The sequence below is a fragment of the Suncus etruscus genome, chromosome 9 (genome assembly GCF_024139225.1).
Source record: "Suncus etruscus isolate mSunEtr1 chromosome 9, mSunEtr1.pri.cur, whole genome shotgun sequence".
In the NCBI taxonomy this organism is placed as follows: domain Eukaryota; kingdom Metazoa; phylum Chordata; class Mammalia; order Eulipotyphla; family Soricidae; genus Suncus; species Suncus etruscus.
In genome coordinates this window covers 54,020,448-54,042,595 of record NC_064856.1, presented here as the reverse complement: position 1 = coordinate 54,042,595, position 22,148 = coordinate 54,020,448, and the positions used below count along the sequence as shown (strand labels likewise).

Below are 22,148 nucleotides of genomic sequence, written 5' to 3'. Positions count from 1 at the left end.
TAGTTACATGCATACCTAGTGTTTCCCTTTCAACTGAAATAATTATCCACATTTTATTAACTGTGTATTTTGGATGTCCCTAGATCGACCATCCAAACTTCTTAAGATATTTTTCCAAACTGTAATTCAATACTACTTTACTATCTGAAAATGCATTTTGTTTTCTGTAGTAGCTAGGACTAACTCATATGTCACCTGATAAATTTTAAATTATATAATTTATACATAAAATTTTCATAATATATAATGTATATATTATAATATAATGATATTATATATCAGAATAATATACATTATAATATCATATATTTTATTATATATAATACCATATGTATTATAATATAATGATAAAATATAAATTATAAATAAATTATACCTCAATTCCTTTAACTATCAAAGTACAAAAATAGAATAAGCTTTATATTATTTATTATTATCTAAATATATTATTTATAATAAGAACAATAAATGATAACAAAATTACACAGAGAGATGTATATGCATTTAAGAAAATTATTCTAGAGTTCTGTGTTAAATTAAAAGCTGTGTAAAACTCATTACTGCACTGATTGTGATCTTAGACATAAATAGTTTTATGTATGGAAAAATTAAGCACATTCCAGATATGTGAAGGTCATTAATAGGAATATCAGAATAAGTACATACATAACTGAAGGAAAAACAGTGGAACTTGACTCAAATACTGTGCTTCATTCAATAGACCCAAATATCACATGTCAGGAATCATAGAATTCACCGAACAGGCTGAGTTTCTAGTGAGACAGGAAAGCAGCTGTATACTTGAAATATATGCTTAGTGTGATATGCATATTATATCATATGTAACTGCAAAAAATTAATGTTATATTATAAATAGTATAATGGGCTGCTTCCATTGATGTTTTTCCCCAGTTGCTCTGACAAACTAAGTTATTATGTTTTTGGGTCATTACCCAGATAACACTGAATTAAGGTCACTTCCTAGAACTTAAAGAGAACAAGCGAATTATACCATTCTGGATCTGTTTGGTTTTAATGCTATAAATGACAGGATTCATAAAAGGAGGAAAAAGGAAATAGACATAGCTCATTGTGATATGAACCACTCGAGGAGCATGCTTTCCAAATCTGTGGATGAATGTCAGACCCACTACAGTCACATAGAAGACTAAGATGCAGCAGATATGGGAGACACATGTGTTGAGAGCCTTGGCCCTTTCTTCTCCTGAAGCAATGCCCATGACAGTTTTGAGGATCAAAATGTAGGAGAAAAAGATGATGAGGAAGTCAAGCAGCACCATTGCAAATACAACGACAACTGGATAGAGTCGATTAAAAGTTATATCAGCGCAGGCTAATTTAATAACATCTTGGTGCAGACAAAATGCATGAGATAGTACATGGGATCTACAATAGGGAAACCAGTGCAGACGGATAATTATTGGCATAATTGATAGGCCAGCCCTTGTCAATACCCCTAACCCAATCTTGATTACTCTGGCATTAGTAAGGATAGAAGAATATCTTAGGGGATTACGGATAGCAACAAAACGGTCATAAGCCATGGCAAGCAGGACCCCAGACTCAACAATAGAAAGAGTATGAATAAAATAAGCCTGAGAAAAACAGATCCCATGACCAATTTCTCTGTGATTTAACCATAGAACACCCAAAACTGTGGGCATTGTAGTCACAGTTACTCCTAGATCTGTGGCTGCCAACATAGCTAAGAAATAGTACATGGGCTCATGGAGATTATGATCTTCTCTGATGAGAAAGAGAAGCGTGCCATTCCCAAGAAGTATGGAGATATAAACTACCAGTAGTGGGATGGAGATCCAGTGATGTGCTTTCTCCATTCCTGGAAAGCCTGTAAGCAGGAATGGGGATGCACTGTTGTTGAGCCACATTGTAGACCTTTCAAAAACAAAAGAAATATTCCCTTTAGGTTATGAAAATTAATTTTTAATTTTCTAGAAGCTGCTTATTGAACAAACTATTTATTTATATTATGCTGATCAGACCTAAATTCCAAATATTAGGAAAGGAATTTAGTGATTCTCAAAAAATTCCTAAACAGTGAAAAACAATGTACAAAGAGCAACTCTGTGTAACATCTAGGGTTGTAAATATATAAGGTTTCTAAATATTGTATAGAAGATATATATATATATATATATATACATATATATATGCTTATGCAGCAGAGACATAACCGAGTAGTCAATATAAATAATATAATTAAGGAAATGAAGACAAGAGTCCTAGAAAAAGAACTATATTTAAATAATTAGTAATAGTGTCAGACATACAGGTTTTTTTTTCCTTTGGTCCTCTTTTTTCTTGATTGTTGAGCTCTAGGTGAATTTAATCGCTCCTCAAAATAGATGAGACATAAAAGACAAGTAAAAAAATATTTAAGTTTTTTAGGGACATACAAGAAAAAATGTGGGTAGGGTGTTTGCCAACCCAGGTATCCCATATGGTCCTCTGAGCCTTCCAGGAGTAATTTCTGAGTGCAAAGCCAGAAGTAACCCTGGAGTGCTGCCAGGAATGATCCCAAAACAATAAAATAACACAAAAATTTTTTTAAACAGTATTGGATGAGTCAATATATAAAAACCTAATGGAAAAATAACAATGAAATTATAAAGAAAGATAGAAAAGGACTGATGGAAGAGAAGAAAGGAAATTGAAGAGTTTATTTGATAAAATGAACTTTTATTCAAAGTTCAAAGAATAAAGAACATTCTTTATTCAAAGAACATGTATAAACTAAGCTATGGTTCATTAGATGCTACAAAGATGATAAGCTAATGATTGTGTTTATCTTTAAAACCAATAAATATTTAATAATAAGTAGCTTACAGAATATCTTATTAATTAACCTTATTAATGTATCAATTAATAGAAAATGTCATATAATAAACACAAAATGGAAAATTATACAATAGAGATTTGCAAGCATTTTTTCTTTAAGGCATAAGACAAATTATCATTGGCATATCAACTATTTAAAAATGCAAAGTGTAAATTAGTTATTTAGACAAATTAAACATAATTTTCTTTGTTTGTTTTGGTCACACCCGCCAGCACTCAGAAATCGCTCCTGGCAAGCTCGGGGGACTATATGGGATGCCGGTATTCAAACCACAGTCCTTCTGCATGCAAGGCAAACATCTTACCTCCGTAACATCTCTCTGGCCCATAAACATAATGTTTTTAAAATTATGGATTCTGTAAAATTTTCACAAAATGCAGGCAGCAAATCTTTGGAGTAAATAAAATGCATTTGTGGCATCAGTCTAAAAATAATTGAGATAGATCCTTTTCTCTTGTGGCTGCTAAAATTTTGTAAATATTTCAAACTTCAAAAATAACTTCCTGATGTAAACTCAATACAGAATTGTCAAAGTCCTTTTTACCCAGGAAATAAATCAAAGCAAAATTTGTCAGATTACTGGAAATTCACCTTCAGAATAGTTTGGTTTACAATCCAAAAATTACTTTATTTAATATAATAACAAGACTGGAAAAGTAAACTAGCATTTAGCTTGGGTTTCAGTAATTTTTAATGGCACTAAGGATTTTTATCTTGCCCAGAATAACTGTTAACATGCTTAGCGAATAGAAAAGAAATTGCCATTATGAAGAAAAGAGCTTTATTGAGAAGCTAACTCTTCATTTTTCAAAAATTGTTATCCATTTACATACTTAGAGTTGTTCCAATCTTCTAAAGACTGGAAAACATATATAAAACTATAAGTGACTGGATTTGCTTGGACCTAAAAATGTTAAATGGGAAGTCAATGATAACAGTGGAGAATGTTTGAAATACATGAATGACAAAGGGAAAGAGGTGTGTAATAATGACTCAGTAGACTTGATGTAGTAGTTTAGCACTGATCCTTTACTGATAGACTGCAATCCTGTCTTATAAGGGGTAGGGACAGAAAGAATAATTGCTTTGTGGGTTGTAGTAAACATTTAAAAAAATATTCAACCTATTCAGAGTTAAAGCAGGAGTCCAGAAGCATAGTATAGCAGGTAGGACCCCTGCCTTGTATGTCTCTGACCCTAATTTGATTCTCAGAATCCTATATTATCCCACCAACCTCAGCAAAGAGTGATCCCTGAACATAGCTAGAAGTAAGCTCTGACTAAGCATTGCCAGGTATGGCCCAAGTAGTAGAAGAGACAGAAATTCTAGGGCACCAGAAGCACCAAATAGAGACTGGAGACTTAAAAGAACTTTGTAAGAAACAAACCAAAATTTTTAGTAGAGGGAAACAAAATTTTTCACCCTTAAGGTCTTTTATTTGGCTAACATTTTATTTCCAGTCTTTTAATACATGGAATAGTGTCTTGGGGGATGGCTCTGAAAGCTGTGTTTTCTTAGAGTTCATGTTCTCTTAGAAATATTTATAAGAATAAAGAAAAAATTCCATTTGTGTTTCCTGTCTCTCTCTTACACTCCTAAAAGTGAATGCAAATATGTGCCTTCTTAGTTGTTCAGTACAAATGAAAAAGTCAGTAATGTAAGCATTATATTGTCCATAATAACACATTTATTAACTTACATAATCAGGATGGCAGTAGGATATTTAATGTACTTCTTTTCTTTTATAATATCGACTCCTTAAAATAATCTTTAACCCCATTTTATAAAGTCATATTAATTATATATGTAAATGATAGGTTATGAAATGACAGTGTGTTCTTTATGACTGGCTAGGAAGACATCTGTACTTGCTAAAAACCTTTATAGAATTTGGTCTGGTCAAACTTGGTATTTATTTCATGTTTTGATACTGAAAAACTAAATTTTTTATTATATGAGCTGTTTTGTGTGTGTGTTTGTGTGTGTGTGTGTGTGTGTGTGTGTGTGTGTGTGTGGTACCTGAGATTATCTGTATATTCTAAGTGGGTTAGGAAACCTCTATTATTATCATCCATTATTTCTAGATTCAATCTTTGACTAGAGCTGGATTTTCATCAGTGATTATTTCTGACACCGAATTTCTGAAACCTCAAATCCTTCCACAGCCATGCATATATTCTGAATCCCCTTAGACACTTTTTATATTGCTTCATCATTTTTTCTTCACTTTTCCCAAAACTTCCTTTTCCATAGCTAATACTTAATCTCAGTCACTATTTTTAAAATATCTTGTCTTGGCTTTTATTATTTATTACAGGAAATTTCAAATATGTAATCTATTCTATTTTCTCTATTGTGCTTCCCAAAGCTCCATTCTGAATAATCATCTTGGGACAATGCCTAAAACATAAAACAAAGTGTTGCAGTTATTGAATGATTAGTTTGCCTGTATTTTCAAATCATTAATCAATTTCATGACCATCATACATACTTAATTTTGAACAATTATAGACATTATAAAAATGTCTATTAAATTCAAGAATATTAAATGTCTATTGCATGGTGTAAAATTTCCACATTTTAAAAAATTTTAAAAAATTTGCTGTCCTGCTGATTAGGTATAGATAAAATAAATCCATTCAGATAATTCGACTTGGTTTATCAGTCTTATATGAGAGATAATAACTCTCCAGAAACAATCTTACTTATGAATATTTCAAACTTATCCAACATACTTTTGCAAGAGATTCCATTTTTGGAGTTTATTTGAGTTTTTATAAGAAAAGACTATTCAGGAAGTCACCTGGTTACAATGTGGATGAGAGAGTTTGAGAGTTCAAACATGAGGAGATCAAGATATAGAAAAGAATAATTCACCAATTACACCCATTATATGATTTGTTCCCATAACCCTTATCGATTTTATGATTTTTTATTACTATGATGGGCTTTATTTCATACATCTGAGAAAGTAAAGTTACCTTCTTAAAAAGATTTGAGAAGCCAAGATTTGGAGAAGGTTTCTTTGCTGAGAAACCAACTCCTTATTTCAACTCTCTTATCTACTTTGGTGCCTGCAGTGAAGGCCTGTTTTTAAAATAAACAACAAAAAAGATCAGAGCACAATTGAACAGGTTCATATTGAAGTAATAGAGTGTTAAGATATATAATCTAATTGCAGTTGCAAACTATCCCCAAAGTGGAGATCTGAACAATCACTGGAGTTTCCTATTCAGTACTAATAAAATTAATGCATAAAAGATAAACTCCCACTCTCACCTAAGGAATAGTGACTTTTACATGAAACAATTACTTTTTATTTGTGGTAATAAAGAGGTCTCAGCCTCTTTCTGAATGGAAAAAGCTTTCTTTTTATAAATCAAACCCACTGGAAGAGCCTTTTTCTAACTAGATTATCTGATTTCTGGGTCAGGAATTATTTATTAACCAACTAAATCTCAATATTTTTGAACATATGTATACATCTATATACATTTATTTTCATCAACCTTGAGAGTTCTTTAGTTATCCTCACTGACCTGAATTTTGGTTCTATCCCATTCACTCTGAGCCATAGTCAGGAATTAGGAATCCTTACCCCATCAAGAATTTTGTCATGCTCCTATTCTTTTACATTTCTAAACAAAATTCTCAGTGGAAGGAGCATTTATTTTAGAAGCATCTCTCCAGGGGCCATTTCTGACTCCAGTCCTTCATTGCTTCTACTTTTCTGTCCTTTCCACCTCCCCTGGTACATTTCTGACTTCACCTTACTCAATTTAATTTTTTTTCTTAGGTTTTGACCTGAAATCCCCAAGGCCTCTTTGTTTACTAGCTTAACATACTTCTTGTTTCTAAAATAATTTTTATTAATTAAAATGTATTGGTTTGGGGAAGAAAGTAAAACATTTAGTCATCTGGTCTGAAAGTAGATCTGAAAATAGCATTTATCTCTCTCTAGTTGTCATGAGGATTCCCAAACCCTGTCAACTCAGAATGGATGCTAAAAATTAACCTCAGAACCAAACTGAGATGTGAGGGAACAAGGAAAGATTCCTTGTGCATTTTTTTTGTGAATGTGAGAACTGCAAACTGCCTTCCCATTGGGTCTGGAAAGACTACACCAATTTGAAGCCAAAGAAATATAATGTTTTTTTCAAATTGAGACTATTGTTCCTATACAGCTCTCATGGCATCAAGAGTTAAAAGTAAGCACAGAGAAGCATAAGGCTTTATAACAAACAAAATAGGAATGAATTTGAGAAAAATCTACTCAATATAGAGAGATTATGATGCTATTGAAAAGGGAAGTCATCACTATCCCGCCCCCACCAATAACTCGTATTACCTTGGCAGATGTCCCACCCTTAAGGAAGTCGTCACTATCCCTTCCTTCCCTCTCCCCCTTCTTATGGTATATAAGAATGAACGTAGAATGCTATGTGGTCCTTTGCCCCTGTTCGGTTCTGAACAAACATTGAACCCTGGCCGGCCAGAATAAAGAACCCCACTTGAGCTTTTGCCTGAGTGACCATCTCTTCATTTCTCCGTCAGAGCAGTATCTGGACTGCTGAACCTTTCACTATGAACAAATTAGATTATACATATTTTAACGGTTTGAGTAGATTATGCAATAATTTTAGTATAGTAGCTTTCTTATTACAGAAAAGACACAAATGTACTTAAGTAACTATGTTTTTTTTTTTTTTTTTTTTGGTTTTTTGGCCACACCCGGTTGACGCTCAGGGGTTACTCCTGGCTATGTGCTCAGAAATCGCCCCTGGCTTGGGGGGGACCATATGGGACGCCGGGGGATCGAACCACGGTCCTTCCTTGGCTAGCGCTTGCAAGGCAGACACCTTACCTCCAGCGCCACCTACCCGGCCCCAAGTAACTATGTTTTGTAAATACTTCTCTCTGCACTATATAGGGACTCTTATAGACTTTCAACATTTTTATTTACAAACGTTTTAATTGCTTTGAATAATTTTTGTACAAAGAACAACACTTTTTAAGTTACTTATAGTTGAGTTTTAGTCATGAAATATTCCAACACTAATAATCTCACCACAAGTGTACATGTCTCTCTACCAGTACTCCCATTGCCATTCCCACAGTCCCTAATCCCCTGCCTGCCACTCTGACAGGGACTTTAGATCTCATGTTTTCAATGTTGTTGAGTCTTTGAATTTATAGCTAGACCATTCTCCCACAACACCAATAAAAACAAATCCAGAATCCCTAGTATTTCCCTTTTTCATCATTTCTTTTCTTAATTATTTCTGTTTCTGTCCTCCCTAAGCTCTGGGGTCAAGGATGATCTAGGCATCTAGGTATTTCCTCTTACTATATTGCATTTCCTTATACAATTATTCTTTTTATTTTGTTTGTTTTTGGGGCCAAACCCAATGATGCTCAGGGATTACACCTGGCTATGCGCTCAGAAATTTTTCCTGGCTTGGGGGTTCATATGGGACTCTGGGAGATAGAACCATGGTATGTCCTAGGTTAGCTGCATACAAGATAAATGCCTTACTGCTGCTCCACTGCTCTGACCTCATTCTTTATATTACAGAAGTGAGATCATCCTGTCTTTGTCTTTTTTCTTTTGCTTACTTCATATCTTCCAGTTCCAACCTAGTTACAGCAAATTGCATAACATCATTATTCCTTGCAGCTGCATAGTATTCCATTATACATACGTTGTGTATTGTATAATATATATAGTATTTTATTATACATACGTTGTGTATATATACACCATTGTGTATGTCATACCTTCTCATCTGATCTTGAAAACTAAGGAGTGTGAGGTTTGGTTAGTGTTTGGATGACAGCCTCATCAGTTCTTAAGTTCCAGACATATCCCCAAATGACCAAGGTGGGTAGAGAAAAAAAAGGAAGATATCCTTTTTGAAGCAATTACTTATCTTTTTCCCACTTTATATAAACCACTCAATGAACCCTACTCCTAAGTTGGTGGAAAATGAATCTTCCAACACTAACTCCATAAAAAACCATAAAATGAGTCATATTTTTGTCCTTCAGAAAATTCCTCCCAACTAGGGAAGTTTATACCTTCTATTTAAACATATTTTTTATTTCTAACTCTGAGTCTAAGCATCTTTGTACTTCATATTTTCACCTTAGAAAATAGTGAAGAATCTGGAATTATGGACAAACACAGAAATCTACCATCACCACTTTTGTATCACTTCCTCCTTAACATGACTTCTCATCATTTTATGTGTATAGAGATGAGATCATCAAAATCTGTAGTGCTTAACCTCAATATGGAAGGGAGTGAACTAGAAGTGTAATTGTTCTATAGGATTTTCTCACTTATATTTTTATAGATATTGGGCTTACTACTGAATATGCAGAATTTTAGAAAAGTGTCTATTGTTAACTTAGCCAGAGAGAAAACTGGGTGTACCTGCTAATATGTATTGGGAAAAACATTGAAACCTAAACGGGCCTCTGAAGGCCTTTGATACAAAAGATATACATCAGGAACACTAACAACCTTGAAAAGCAAAATGTCATGACACAGATCCTAAAGAATAATAATAAAACTCCTTGGAAAGAGAGGTTCCATCTCTGGAACAAAGGCCAAAGAGGGAATATTGAGTTACCATCAACAGTATCCAGCTATCCTCCTTGGCAATCACTCCAGCAACAGACATGGGGGACAGTTTGGGAAAATTGTGCATAAACTTGACAGAGGAAATGGATCTTAACTCTTTAATCCACATCTGCCTGAGATATGTGTGTGTGTGTTTTTTGGGGGGGATCACATCCAGTGGTGCTCAGGGGTTTATCCTGGCTCAGAGCTCAGAAATCAACCCTAGCAGACTTAGGGGATTATATGGGATGCTGGAATTCAAACCTCCATCCGGGATTCAAACCACTTTCTGTCCTAAATTGACTGTGTGTAAGGCAAATGCCCTACTGCTGTGCTATTTCTCTGGCCCCTGTGCTTTCATTTCTTTTTAGGACACATTTGATCAAGGAGAAAGAACTACACCTCACTTATTGGGATGTATACTTGCTTCTTCCACCAAGGAGAAGATCATGTTTACTCTTGAACATTAGTCTCTCTCTTTTTCTCCATTGACATTTCTTTAAAAAATTTTTTAATAAAGATATTTTGCTTCACTACTATGCTTGTTTCTGAAGTTTATTTCTTTGAGGAAAGGTGATGGATCTGAAATAACTGTTCTGAACTTCGGAATGTCTTTCCATTTCTTTTTTTATAACCTGAGACCACTGCTTCTCCAGAACTTGGTGTTGGGGACCCTTTACCACACCTGATAGAGTAAGTGAATCAGCTTGTCGGGTTGATAGGATTCTAGTATCCACCCTACATAAATATTTGGAGCAGATTTTGCAAGTCTTCACTCATAATAGATATTTCCTTCCTAGTTGAGTTAAATTGAACTCAAGGAGGAAGCATGATTTTCTCAAGGCTACTTCTTTGCTTTTCTCAAATCTTTCACTTTACCCAAATCACCTACAATGAAATCTAAAGTTGAGCTTTCTTTGCCTCACTGTAAGGCTGGTCTATTAGGAATAATTCCCTTCTGCCAAACAATACCACCAATGGTTATTATAGTAACTCCTCAATCTCAGTCTGGTTTAAATTTATGTGTAAATATCTAACTGGGGGAAAGGAAGTTTATACAAACATCTGAAGAGACCATGAAAGGTAAAAGCTATTCTTTTCTGAATTCAGAATCATATTAGATTCAGAGTTTTCTGCAATATTAGAGTTTTCTTCTAAAATTTATCCTTAGCAGTGTAAGGAAGGAGACAAATAATAACTTATCCTTGTTTCAAAACCTGCAAGAAGATAAACATATATCATTATGCAATTAGTGCAACCCAACAGGTATAAACACAAGTTTTTCCTCCAGACATCGATAAGGTCAGTCTCTCAAATTTACGTTCTTTTCTTCCATGTACCCATTTTTCTTTCTTTATGATTTTGTAAATGTTTGCCATTAGATTTTCATATGTGCCCTTCCAATAATGCTAAAATATTTTTTATATTTATTTTAGGTTTCACATTCTGAGGAATCATATTCACCTAGATTAGAAAAAGCACCAATTGAAAAAAAATGCCTACTATAATCTGACACTATAACAACACGGCTCAAATAGATAGTTTTTTTCTCTAGCATTTTCTCTTCATGTTATTATCTGATTTATGTTTACTGATCTGCTATGTCTGTACTGCATATATATCTCTATTTCAATATACTTTTTTATTTTTTTGGTTTTTGGGCCACACCTGGTGATGCTCAGAGGTTACTCCTGGCTATACGCTCAGAAATGTCTCCTGGCTTGGGGGACCATAGGAGATGCTGGAATCAGGGTCCGTTGTAGGCTAGAGTGCGCAAGGCCTTACTGCCCCCACATCTTCAATATACTTTAATAATAATAATAATAATAAAATAATGATGATGATAATAATAATAATAATAATAATAATAATAATAATAATAATAATAATAATAATAATAAAGTCGTAGAGATAGCAGAAGCGGTAAGGCATTTGCCTTGCAGGCAGCTGATCCAGGAAAGACAGTGGTTCAAATTCCGGTATCCCATATGGTGTCCAGAGCCTGCCAAGAGCAATTTTTGAGCACAAAACCAGGAGTAACCATGAACACCATGAGCACTGCTGGATGTGACCCAAAAAAACAAAAACAAAATGATACTACTACTACTACTACTATTACTACCACTACTATTACTACTACTACTACTACTACTACTACTACTACTACTACTACTACTACTACTACTACTACTACCACTACCACCACCACCACTACTATATAGACAACCCTGGAAATTATGTAGTTGTTATTTGTACATTTTATTTTCCCAAATCTAGAAATATCTAGCCATATTGTCAGGATTACCTGTTAATTTGAATTTAGATGGGTCTGACAGTTTTCAATCTCTTTGTATTTTTTCTCATACCTTATTGATGTAGGCCTAGCACAAGTCTGAGATTCTCAAGTTCAATATTTTAAGATTGTTTTTTGGGTCACACCCAGCAGCACTCAGGGGTTAATCCTGGCTCTATGCTCAGAAATCGCTCCTGGCAGGCTCAGGGAATCATATGGGATGCTGGGATTCAAACCACTGTCCTTCTGCATGCAAGACCCTACCTCCATTCTATCTCTCAGGCCCCTATAAAAAATATTTATACAAATAAAGAAAATCTCCATTTGTGATTCTGATCTCTCATTGACACCTGAAAATATGTGCATATGTGAGCCTCATTACTTGTTCCAGTACAAATGAGAAAGGGAGCAGCTTGAGCATTTAAATCTGCGTAACAGCATATTCTTCCTCAAGTGCTTTTCTTGATAGTTTCCTGCCCTCTGTTCCTGACTCCAGAGACTGCTCCTTTCAGGACTTAAACAAAATGTTTTTTAAACAAGTGATTTAGGCAGGCAAGTGAGTCAATCTTCCTAGTTCTCACCCCCCCACCCCCGCTGCACATTTAAAAGATAGGCTATTTTTTTTTTATCTAACTTTGTTTATTTGGTTTTTTTTTTCTCCCTGTCTTTTGTTATGTGAATGTCTCAGTAAGTTCCCAGAAAGATCTAGGGGAAAATATCGTTCTTTCCTTAGATCAGCATGTGTCAGAAGCACAGTAGAGCATTTTATGTTCTTCTTTTATTTTTTAAATTGACTTGTTAAAATAGCCTATTATACCCATTTTATAATCATATTGGTTGCATGTAAAAGGCAATACTTTAAGAAAATGGCAGAATGCTCTTTAAAAACACAGATTTAGGAAAACGTCGGAATGGGTCAAATCTATATAGTATTCAGTATAGCCAAACTTGCTATATCTATTTTGTTTTAAACTGTTTCTATGTCTGAGCTGTTTTTGTGATATTTGAGATTGCCTAAATTTTGAATGGGTTAAAAGTCCTCTATTCTTGGGGCCTGAAGGATAGCACAGTAGTAGGGCATTTGCCTTGCACATGGCCAATCCAGGACAGACCTTGTTTCGATCCCCAGTGTCCCATATGGTCCCCTGAGCCAGGAACAATTTCTGAGCTCATAGCCAGGAGTAACCCCTGAGCATAACAGGATGTGGCCCAAAAAGCAAAGCAAAGCAAAAAAAAAAGTCCTCTATTGTCACACTTAATGTCCTCTATTTATTTTTTTAATATATAAAATCTTTATTTAAGCACCATAATTACAAGCATGATTGTAGTTTGGTTTCAGTCATCTATTCTTTATCAGTCCTCTTATCTCTATTGTCTTTGACTGGAGATGAATTTTTATGAATAAGAAGCTAATTTCTGACTTTGAAATCTGTCCACTGCTGGCTTAAAGAGAATCTGGAGAATCCCCTCATATTTCAGATGTTTGCTTACCTTCCTTTGGCTTCCTTCGCTTTTCCCAAAAATTTCTTCTCCATCTCAAATACTTAAACTCTGTCACTATTTTGTTTCTAATATCCATGATTACAAACATGATTGTATTTGGGTTTCAGTCATAAAAAGAACAACCCCAGGACACAGGAGAGCAAAAAAGTTAGAGTGCAGAATGTTTGACATGTTTCAAAACACACCTTTTTCACCATTTTTAAAACATCCTAACCTTTCTTATTTTACAGAAAACTTCAAATCTGCAATTTGTTTAATTAATTAATTAATCTGTTCAATAAATCTGTTTATTTTTTTAGCATACAGATATCTTATTATAGAATCAGTGTAATACTCTCTAATTTCTTTTACTTTAAGCACATGAGGTCACAGACATTATAAAATGTATTTTTAAAATGTGGCTTATAGGGAGTACATTATTTTTATGTTAGTATTACTATCTAAAACACAATGTTCTGCAGAGCAAAAAAAACTCTAAGTGCTGTCAGTAGTAATTATAGATGTATGAAGAATAAATGGGCATACACAAATGCATTTTCCTTATTAAAATTATCAAACAATGCCTGAGGGTTAGCAGAATGAGTAGGGTGTTTGCATTGCACTGAGACGACCCGGATTTGATTCCTTGCATCTTGTATGGTCCATTAAGCCTATAAGGAGTGATTTCTGAGCCCAGAGTCAGGAGTAACACTTGAGTGCAGCTGGGTGTGGACCAAAAACAAACAAAAAATTATCAAAACCAGTAAATTTTGTCAGTAAATTTTACAAATGACACTGGGGAAATAGCTACAATGGTGTAGCTATTTCCTGTTTGTGGGAAAATACACTGTTACAGCATTTAATTTTTAAATTAGTTGTTTGTCTTTTGGGGGGGGTCACATCCTATATAGTGCACAAGAATTATTCCTAGCATTCCACTCAGGATGATTCCTGGTGGGTTCCAGGGACCATATGTGGTGCCAGGGAGTAAACCTGTGTTGTCAGTGCAAAACAAGTGCCCTAGCCATTATTCTATTGCTTCAGTCACAAGTTTCTTTTTTCCTTAGTTCCTTTCAAAGTCTGTGAGGCCATAAGGACAATATCTGATATATAAATAAATCCATTGCATAAAAATTCATTACCACTTAAGAATTTCATACTTTTTTTTCCCCACAAAAGTTGCATTAAGTCCTTAGGGAACATTACTTAAATGTTGCATCCCTTCATAGGAGGAGGGGTTAAAATAGAGAGAATATGTTTTAACATCCCAATTGGTTGGCAAGAAAGAACTCTGGGGAGGTGCTCTCAAAATTAATAGCCTCATCAACTGAGACTATTACTAGACTCTGAAAAGAAGCCATGCTATTTAAAATTTCACTCAGGATTCAGGAACTCATCTTTATACCCCTAAGAACTAAAGTCTGTTTTAGGTGAGTGTGTACAATCAATGGTGTGGCGGCAGCAGCAGCAGCAGCATGAAGGAAGGTGATAGGAAACTCTTTTGTATGCTATCTAGAGAAAGGAAAGGGCTTTTTCTCTTTTCTTTTTCTTGTAATGCTGTTCTTGGGATGTCCAGGAGTCACATAAGCTTGATTGTGATGCTTGAATACTCTTCTATGGTGCATGCAAAGGGTCACACGCTTTTAGCTGCAGTGCTCACACATATCCGTCTTTATTTAGTTCATGCATTTCATACTATGTCGTGGCATTGTCTCAAACAGCAGAAACTGTGCTTTGAAACATATACTTGAAAACTATGGGAGTCTCCAATGTTTGGAGACTCTATTTGGAAACTGTAATAGGCACATGTACACAGCATTTGAAATAGAATTAGTGACTTCAGAGTTGCAAGGCAAGAACTTTTGCCACTGATCCCAGCAATGATTCACAGTTTTTTGTGTTTGTTTCGATTTTTGGGCCACACCTTGTGACATTCAGGGGTTATTCCTGGCTATGTGCTCAGAAATTGCTCCTGGCTTGGGGGACCATATGAGACGTGGGGGGATCGAACCAAGGTCCGTCCTAGATCAGTCGCGTGGAAGGCCTTACCATGGTACCACCGCTCAGGCCTCTGACTCCCAGTTTTTGATAAATGCACAGATGTCAGTCCAAAGTTGGTAATAATTGGGAAGTGATTTAGGCATGAATACAAGCCAGCTTTAAAGGTACAAATTTATTTAATTTAATGTATGTGTATGCCTCACACTCTTTCCACTAAAATAATATTAGGGTACCTTTTACTCTATTACACTTTAAATAGGGCACCAATCACTTATGGGTATGAATGATTACCCACATTTATACTTATTCAACTAAAATTTATTCTTCTTGGTTCTATTCCCAGATTTGTCAGCTCGATCCTTTCTATTGTGTCTTCTCAATTTTTTATTCCTTCAAGGATCTTTTTGAAAATCAAGAGAAACTCAAGCCAATGAAATACAAATTTGTCCCAGAGTTATTATTAGATAGATCTGTATAATATTATTCAAAATAATGAAGAGAAAATTGAACTAAAGGTTATAGGCTAAGTGAAATTATTCCTTCTATTTTGGGGTCGTTTCCTTAACAGTGATTTACTACTTGTATTGTATATTCTTTCAAGAGAAAGTTCTTCACAAAATTGCATTATAAAACAGTAATGTTAAAGAAACTAATAACTGAAAGTCCAGAAAAATAAGGAGGATGAGGGTGTAATTACACAATAAAAAGGACATAGCTATATGAAACTGCATTTGTGGTTGAAGGTATAGTTAGATCAATGAGAAGTAGCTATATGGTACTCATATTTTCAATGATATTAAATTGTGGTTTGTATCTATCATGCCTGAAAACAAAATATGGACAATGATAATTGATTCTCATCAGTTTTCTATCTCTTAGAATTAAGTCAAAGTGTCTAAAACAATGCCTCATCCCCAATTGTCTGATACCTTTTTACTGCAAAAGCTTATAGCTAGATATTATCTGTTAAGATGAAATGAAAGTCAGTTCATTAGAAGCAGCATAACTGTGATGGTTTATATGAACAAAATAATTGGAAAAAGAAATTATATTTTAATTAGTATTTCTTTTTAGGTTTTACTTATTTGTTAAAAAATAGAAGAAATATAAACTTAAACATACCAAATTGTTTTACTAGTGGGAGTAAAAAAGTAGCACATGCAAATACTAAGTTTAATTTAGACATACTTATTTGTGACCTGATTTTCTCATAAGCATATATACAGATATTTTACATAATTATTTTTGGGGGGGCTTTGGGTTACTCCTGGCTCTGGGTTCAGAAATCACTCCTGACAGGCTCAGGGGACAATGTGGGATGCAGGGATAAAACCACGGTCAGTCTTGAGTTGGCCACATGCAAGGCAAACGCCCTCCTGCTGTATTATCATTCTGGCCCCCACATACTTATTTTTAAATAAATAACTGATTTATTCTTTTATTTGTTCAAGAGAAAATTAAGAATAAATATAACTTTATTTTCTCGTAATTCCCAATTTCATTTTATATCATGTCATAATACTGAAATATATATCATTACCCACTTCACCTTTTTTTTTTCTCTTTTAGATAGTTGTCTTCTCATCAAAATCACTTTTAGGTGCCCTCTAGATTTTTTTCAATAACATTTTAACATTCCTTTGTATTTTGCCTTGCAGATTATCTACTATTACAATAGGTAGGTCACATGATAATTTACTAAATATTACTACTTAATTTTCACTAAGATTTAAAAACTACCAATGTTGTTTCATAAATTTTTGATAAAACACAGTATCTATTTGCATCTATAATACCTATACGACTTTATCACTTCTAGGATCTTTGACTTGACTTATTACCTCTATCCAGATGCAGTATATATTTTTTTCTACTGGTAGAACTATATTTCTTTGTCTATTCAAATGACAAATTTTCCTTGTTACTTATATCTTAATTTAAATGTAATCACCTTAGAGAATCCCAGATCACTCAAATTATTGTTAGCTTACATTCAAAACATCTCTACTAAATAAAGCTGCTTTATTTTTAAATTGCACTAATATTTATTTAAAATTCTCGTATTTTCAAAGTCAGGAGATTGGTTAGATCAGAGAATTTGTCTTATCACTATTTAATTCAGCTCTTACCATGTACATCTGATGTATCTTGCATAGATAAATGTACATGTACATCTGATGTTTATGTGCAAGACATCTATTAATGCAGGTTACTTGATCAATATTTGCTAGGTACTGAGCAGGACAATTACAATGTGTATTTTTTTTTTTGGTTTTTTTTTTTTGGGGGGGGCCACACCCTGTGAGGCTCAGGGGTTACTCCTGGCTATGCGCTCAGAAGTTGCTCCTGGCTTCTTGGGGGACCATATGGGACGCCGGGGGATCGAACCGCGGTCCGTCCTAGGCTAGCGCAGGCAAGGCAGGCACCTTACCTCCAGCGCCACCGCCCGGCCCCCACAATGTGTATTTTTATATGTAAGAATCACTTTGTCTAGATGGAGACTAGATGTCAAAAACCTTCTAAAGGACATATATTTTCCCTTAATAGCTTCCTGTTTAAGTAAGACTGGAGTTTTCATTTAACATTATATAGAAAAGATTGAGAAGTCTCTAATTCTATAAAGAAAAGGGTGGAGATGAAGATGATGGCTGTTTAAATAGAGTTGGAGAGTTGAAAGGAGAGAAATGATTCTGAAGAGTTATTCTGGTAACTATATAAAATATTATAAAAGGAAAAATAAAATTTATATACAAATACCGTATTTTCCTGCGTATAAGACGACTTTTGAAACAAAAAAAAGTCAACCGAAAATCGGGGGGGGGTGTCGTCTTATATGCCGAGTATATCCCGAAAAATGTTTCAATATGCCACTAACCAAAACAAAGAAATATCAGGCTGCAGAGTTTCCAAATCTCTTTCTTGGGGGCTCCCAAACAGTACTCAGGAGATCTGGGGGCCACTTCTAGTAAAACCCAGCTAACCGTGTTGGAGGTTCAGTGCTAGGGTCCAAGGATGGGGTGTTGTTTGGTTCATGTAGTTGGGGAGATTACTGACACCACCAGAGAATTGCCAGAAAAGGTGCCTATGATAAGGGACCAATCACTGCAAGGCTGCTCGGACCGCCTCTCTAACTCAGCCCATCCAAGCAGGCTTTTTATGCATGCAAATTAGACAATGTTCTGGACCCGAATCTGTCAAAAGCCTGCTCAGATTGGTCAGAGTCAGAGAGGAAGTCTATTACAGTATAGCCTTTGAACTTTTGCTTGTTGTGATTGGCTCACTGTGATACATACACTTGCAGCACAGGAACGTTCTGTCTGATACAGCGAATATAGGCCTAAACCTATGTTTTAACTGCAAAATTAGGGAGTCGTCTTATACACCCAGTTGTCTTATACACCGAAAAATACAGTAAAACATTTAAGCAGGAGAAACCATCATATATCATGCTGTTGAACTGATCCAAACATTTAGACCAGCCTAAGATTTTATCTGATTAGTGGTTATTATTGAGTGAATAAGTAGAAAATAATTATTTATTGCTCAGGAAGAGCCTAACAAACTTTTTATGTGGATATTTTTGATTATTACTAATCTAAGTAATTGGTAAGAGAATAACTTTTTTCATATCAAATTTCATATCAAATAGCAATAGTAACAATGATACAACTTTTTATTTCTCATAGGCTGTTTTTCAGTCATCTGGAATTCTTGTTGAAGATTCAAACAAATTAGTGTATTCAAGATAGTTTAGGACCCAGAGTGGGTAGGATGTTTGCCTTGCATGTGGCCAACCAGGGTTTGATCTCTGACATCCCATATGGTCTTCTGAGTCCACCAGGAATGATTCCTGAACACAGAGCCATGAGTAAACCCTGAACACCATCAGGTGTGGCCCCAAAACAAAACCAAGAGATATTGGGCAAGGAATTGCAGATGATTCCTTTTGGTAATAAATGAGAGTAAGGTCTAGGTTGGATTTATTAAAATACCTCAAATATGGGATTCATTTCTGATGTATGTTAACTTGATGGGAATTTTTTCTAAACTGTAGTTTTCTGAGGAAGTGCATTAAAATGTCAGTGACCAGATAAAATACCAAGAATTTGATCAACAAGGTAGGAAATTATACATGGAAAAATGCACTTAAGAATACAAAAAGCTACAGGTAATCTATAGGAACATGTTCTGGATAACAATGGCTTATACAAATGTCATTATCACTTTCAGAAATAATTCTGAGATAATGAAATTGGAAAGATATCTTGAAAGCAGAGTAACACTCCTGTGATAATAACTCAGATGAAAAAACAGACTTTTCTTGTGGCTAAATCTGACATGTGGCCCAGCAGCAACTCCAGTTCCTTCCTGTTAACTGGTTTTCCAGGCCTAGAGGCAGCACACCACTGGATTTCTGCACCCTTCTTTTTTGTCTACATTTCAGTCCTTTTTGGCAATGGAACTCTCCTCCTTCTCATTAAGGAAGATCACAATCTTCATGAACCTATGTACTACTTCCTGGCCATGCTGGCAGCAACAGACGTAGGGCTAACCTTGACCACACTGCCTACAGTATTGGGAGTTCTCTGGTTGAATCACAGGGAAATTGAAAATGTCGCCTGTTTTACTCAAGCTTATTTTATACACTCACTTTCTTTTGTAGAGTCTGGTGTTTTGCTTGCTATGTCATATGACCGTTTTATTGCTATTCGTGATCCTCTTAGATACACTTCTATTCTCACTAATACTCGAGTGATGAAAATCGGACTGGCTGTTCTGATGAGGGGATTTGTATCTGTTGTGCCTCCAATCTTACCTCTCTATTTTTTCCCCTACTGCCACTCCCATTCCCTTTCCCATGCATTCTGCCTTCACCAGGATGTCATCAAACTGGCCTGTGCTGATATCACCTTCAATCGATTGTATCCAGTTGTGCTTGTAGGCCTCATATTTGTGCTGGATTCTCTGATTATCCTTTTCTCCTATGTATTGATACTTAAAAGTGTCCTGAGTATTGCTTCTAGAGAGGAGAGGGCTAAGGCCCTTAACACTTGTGTCTCTCATATTTGTTGTGTTCTAGTTTTCTATGTCACAGTGATAGGATTATCTCTGATTCATCGATTTGGGAAGCATGTCCCACATATTGTTCATCTCATTATGAGCTATGTTTATTTTCTATTTCCTCCCTTAATGAATCCTATAATCTATAGTATCAAGACCAAGCAGATTCGAAGTGGTATACTTCGCCTTTTCATGATCCGTAAAATGGAAGCCTGACCTGTGGCTCCTAAATGATATATGAAAATGATATATGATATATGAAAACTCAGTTTGGGCTGGGATTCAAAGAAGTTTCATATAAACCACACATTATCATCTCTGTTGGTAAATTAATGTTTAATGTAGAGATACAAATTGTTCTAAGGTAAGTTTAGGCCTTGTTTTAATTTTCTTTGTAAAATTATTATTCTTATTAATATATATATATATATATATAAGGAGCAATAGTATAGTGATTAAGATATTTGCCTTGTATTGGTGACTTCGATTTTATTACCTGACCCCAACACCCCAAAACCCTGCCAGAAGTGATCTTGAACACTGAGTCAGGTGTAAGCCCTGAGACCACCAGGTGTAGTTCCCCCCAACAAAAAATAAGAATTTTGTATATTGAATATGCCTTTCTGCTTAACATTCAAGGTTTTTGTTATTATAACTTAGGTATTTAGAGCTATTTTATAGTATAATTATATGTATTTCTTTAGGGTAAGAACTATGGTAGATAAAATAAAATACTCAGGTGTATAAATTAAGTAAAAGTTGAGCTTTTATATACAATCCAATTTATAGATCATATGAATTATACCATACAAATCATTCACATGAATTGTGAATCTTATATTTGAGCTACTATATTTCAGAACTTTTTCTGACAAGAAGCATAGATTCTTTCTTGACCAGCTTAGGCATCACTTATTACCCCGATCACCTCATTTATTCATTTCCTTATAAATAATTATGACTTTGTCTTAAGAGTCTTAAATTTGTATTACATAATTTTGAAAATAAATTTCAATGAGAGGAATCATGGACATATGATTGGAAATAAACATTGCTAGCACTTTCTTCCATCTTTTCCTCTAATTCTACCACCTTAGGTTTCTTTATATATTTTTAAAATTTACTTACTAAGACACCATAATTTACAGGGTTGTCCATAATAGAATTGTTTTGTTCAGTTAAAAGTTGTTTGTGTTTAAGTTTCAGTCGTACAATGCACAATGTTCTTCACCAATACACATTTCCTACCACCGCTGTGCCCAGTTTCTCTGCTGTCCTTCCCTTGTCCTCATCTATGACAGACAATTTTCTTATTTTTCTCTTTCTCTCTCTGTCTCTGTCTCTCCTTTTAGCACTATGGTGTGCAGTATTTTTACAGCAAGGGCATCATACAAATCACTTTATCTCCTTTCAGCACCCATTTCTTGTTCAGAGTGATAATTTCCAATTGTCATTGTCATAGTGGTCTTTTTTTTGCCTTAACTGCACCCTACAACTATTCTTTCTATTATGGACCAGTTGTCTTAGCCCTTGTCTCTATTTTTGCTGGATATTATTGCTATACTATATTTTTATAGCTCATAAATGAGTGCTATCATTGTATAGCTATGATTCTTCCTTTGACACATTTTGCTCAACATAATATTCTCCATATCTATCATGTATAAGCAAATTTCATTACTTTGTTTTTATTAACAGATGCATACTATTTCTTTATGTAGATGTACCAGGATTTCTTTATCCACTCATCTGTTCTCAGGCACTTGGGTGATTTCCAGTTTCTGGCTATTTTAAATAGTGAATGC

At 34.8% G+C, this 22,148-nt stretch overlaps 2 protein-coding genes across 2 annotated transcripts; one reads left to right on the top strand and one right to left on the bottom strand.

Annotated features, from left to right (window-relative positions):
• Positions 1 to 974: 974 nt before the first annotated feature.
• Positions 975 to 1,910, bottom strand: LOC126018474 (olfactory receptor 51B6). Its single transcript, XM_049780608.1, has one exon. It carries the CDS (start codon positions 1,908 to 1,910, stop codon positions 975 to 977), a length of 936 nt encoding a protein of 311 aa, XP_049636565.1.
• A 17,710-nt stretch (positions 1,911 to 19,620) lies between these two features.
• LOC126018473 (olfactory receptor 51B5-like) lies at positions 19,621 to 20,559 on the top strand. The gene has a single exon (XM_049780607.1). It carries the CDS (start codon positions 19,621 to 19,623, stop codon positions 20,557 to 20,559), a length of 939 nt encoding a protein of 312 aa, XP_049636564.1.
• Positions 20,560 to 22,148: the final 1,589 nt, after the last annotated feature.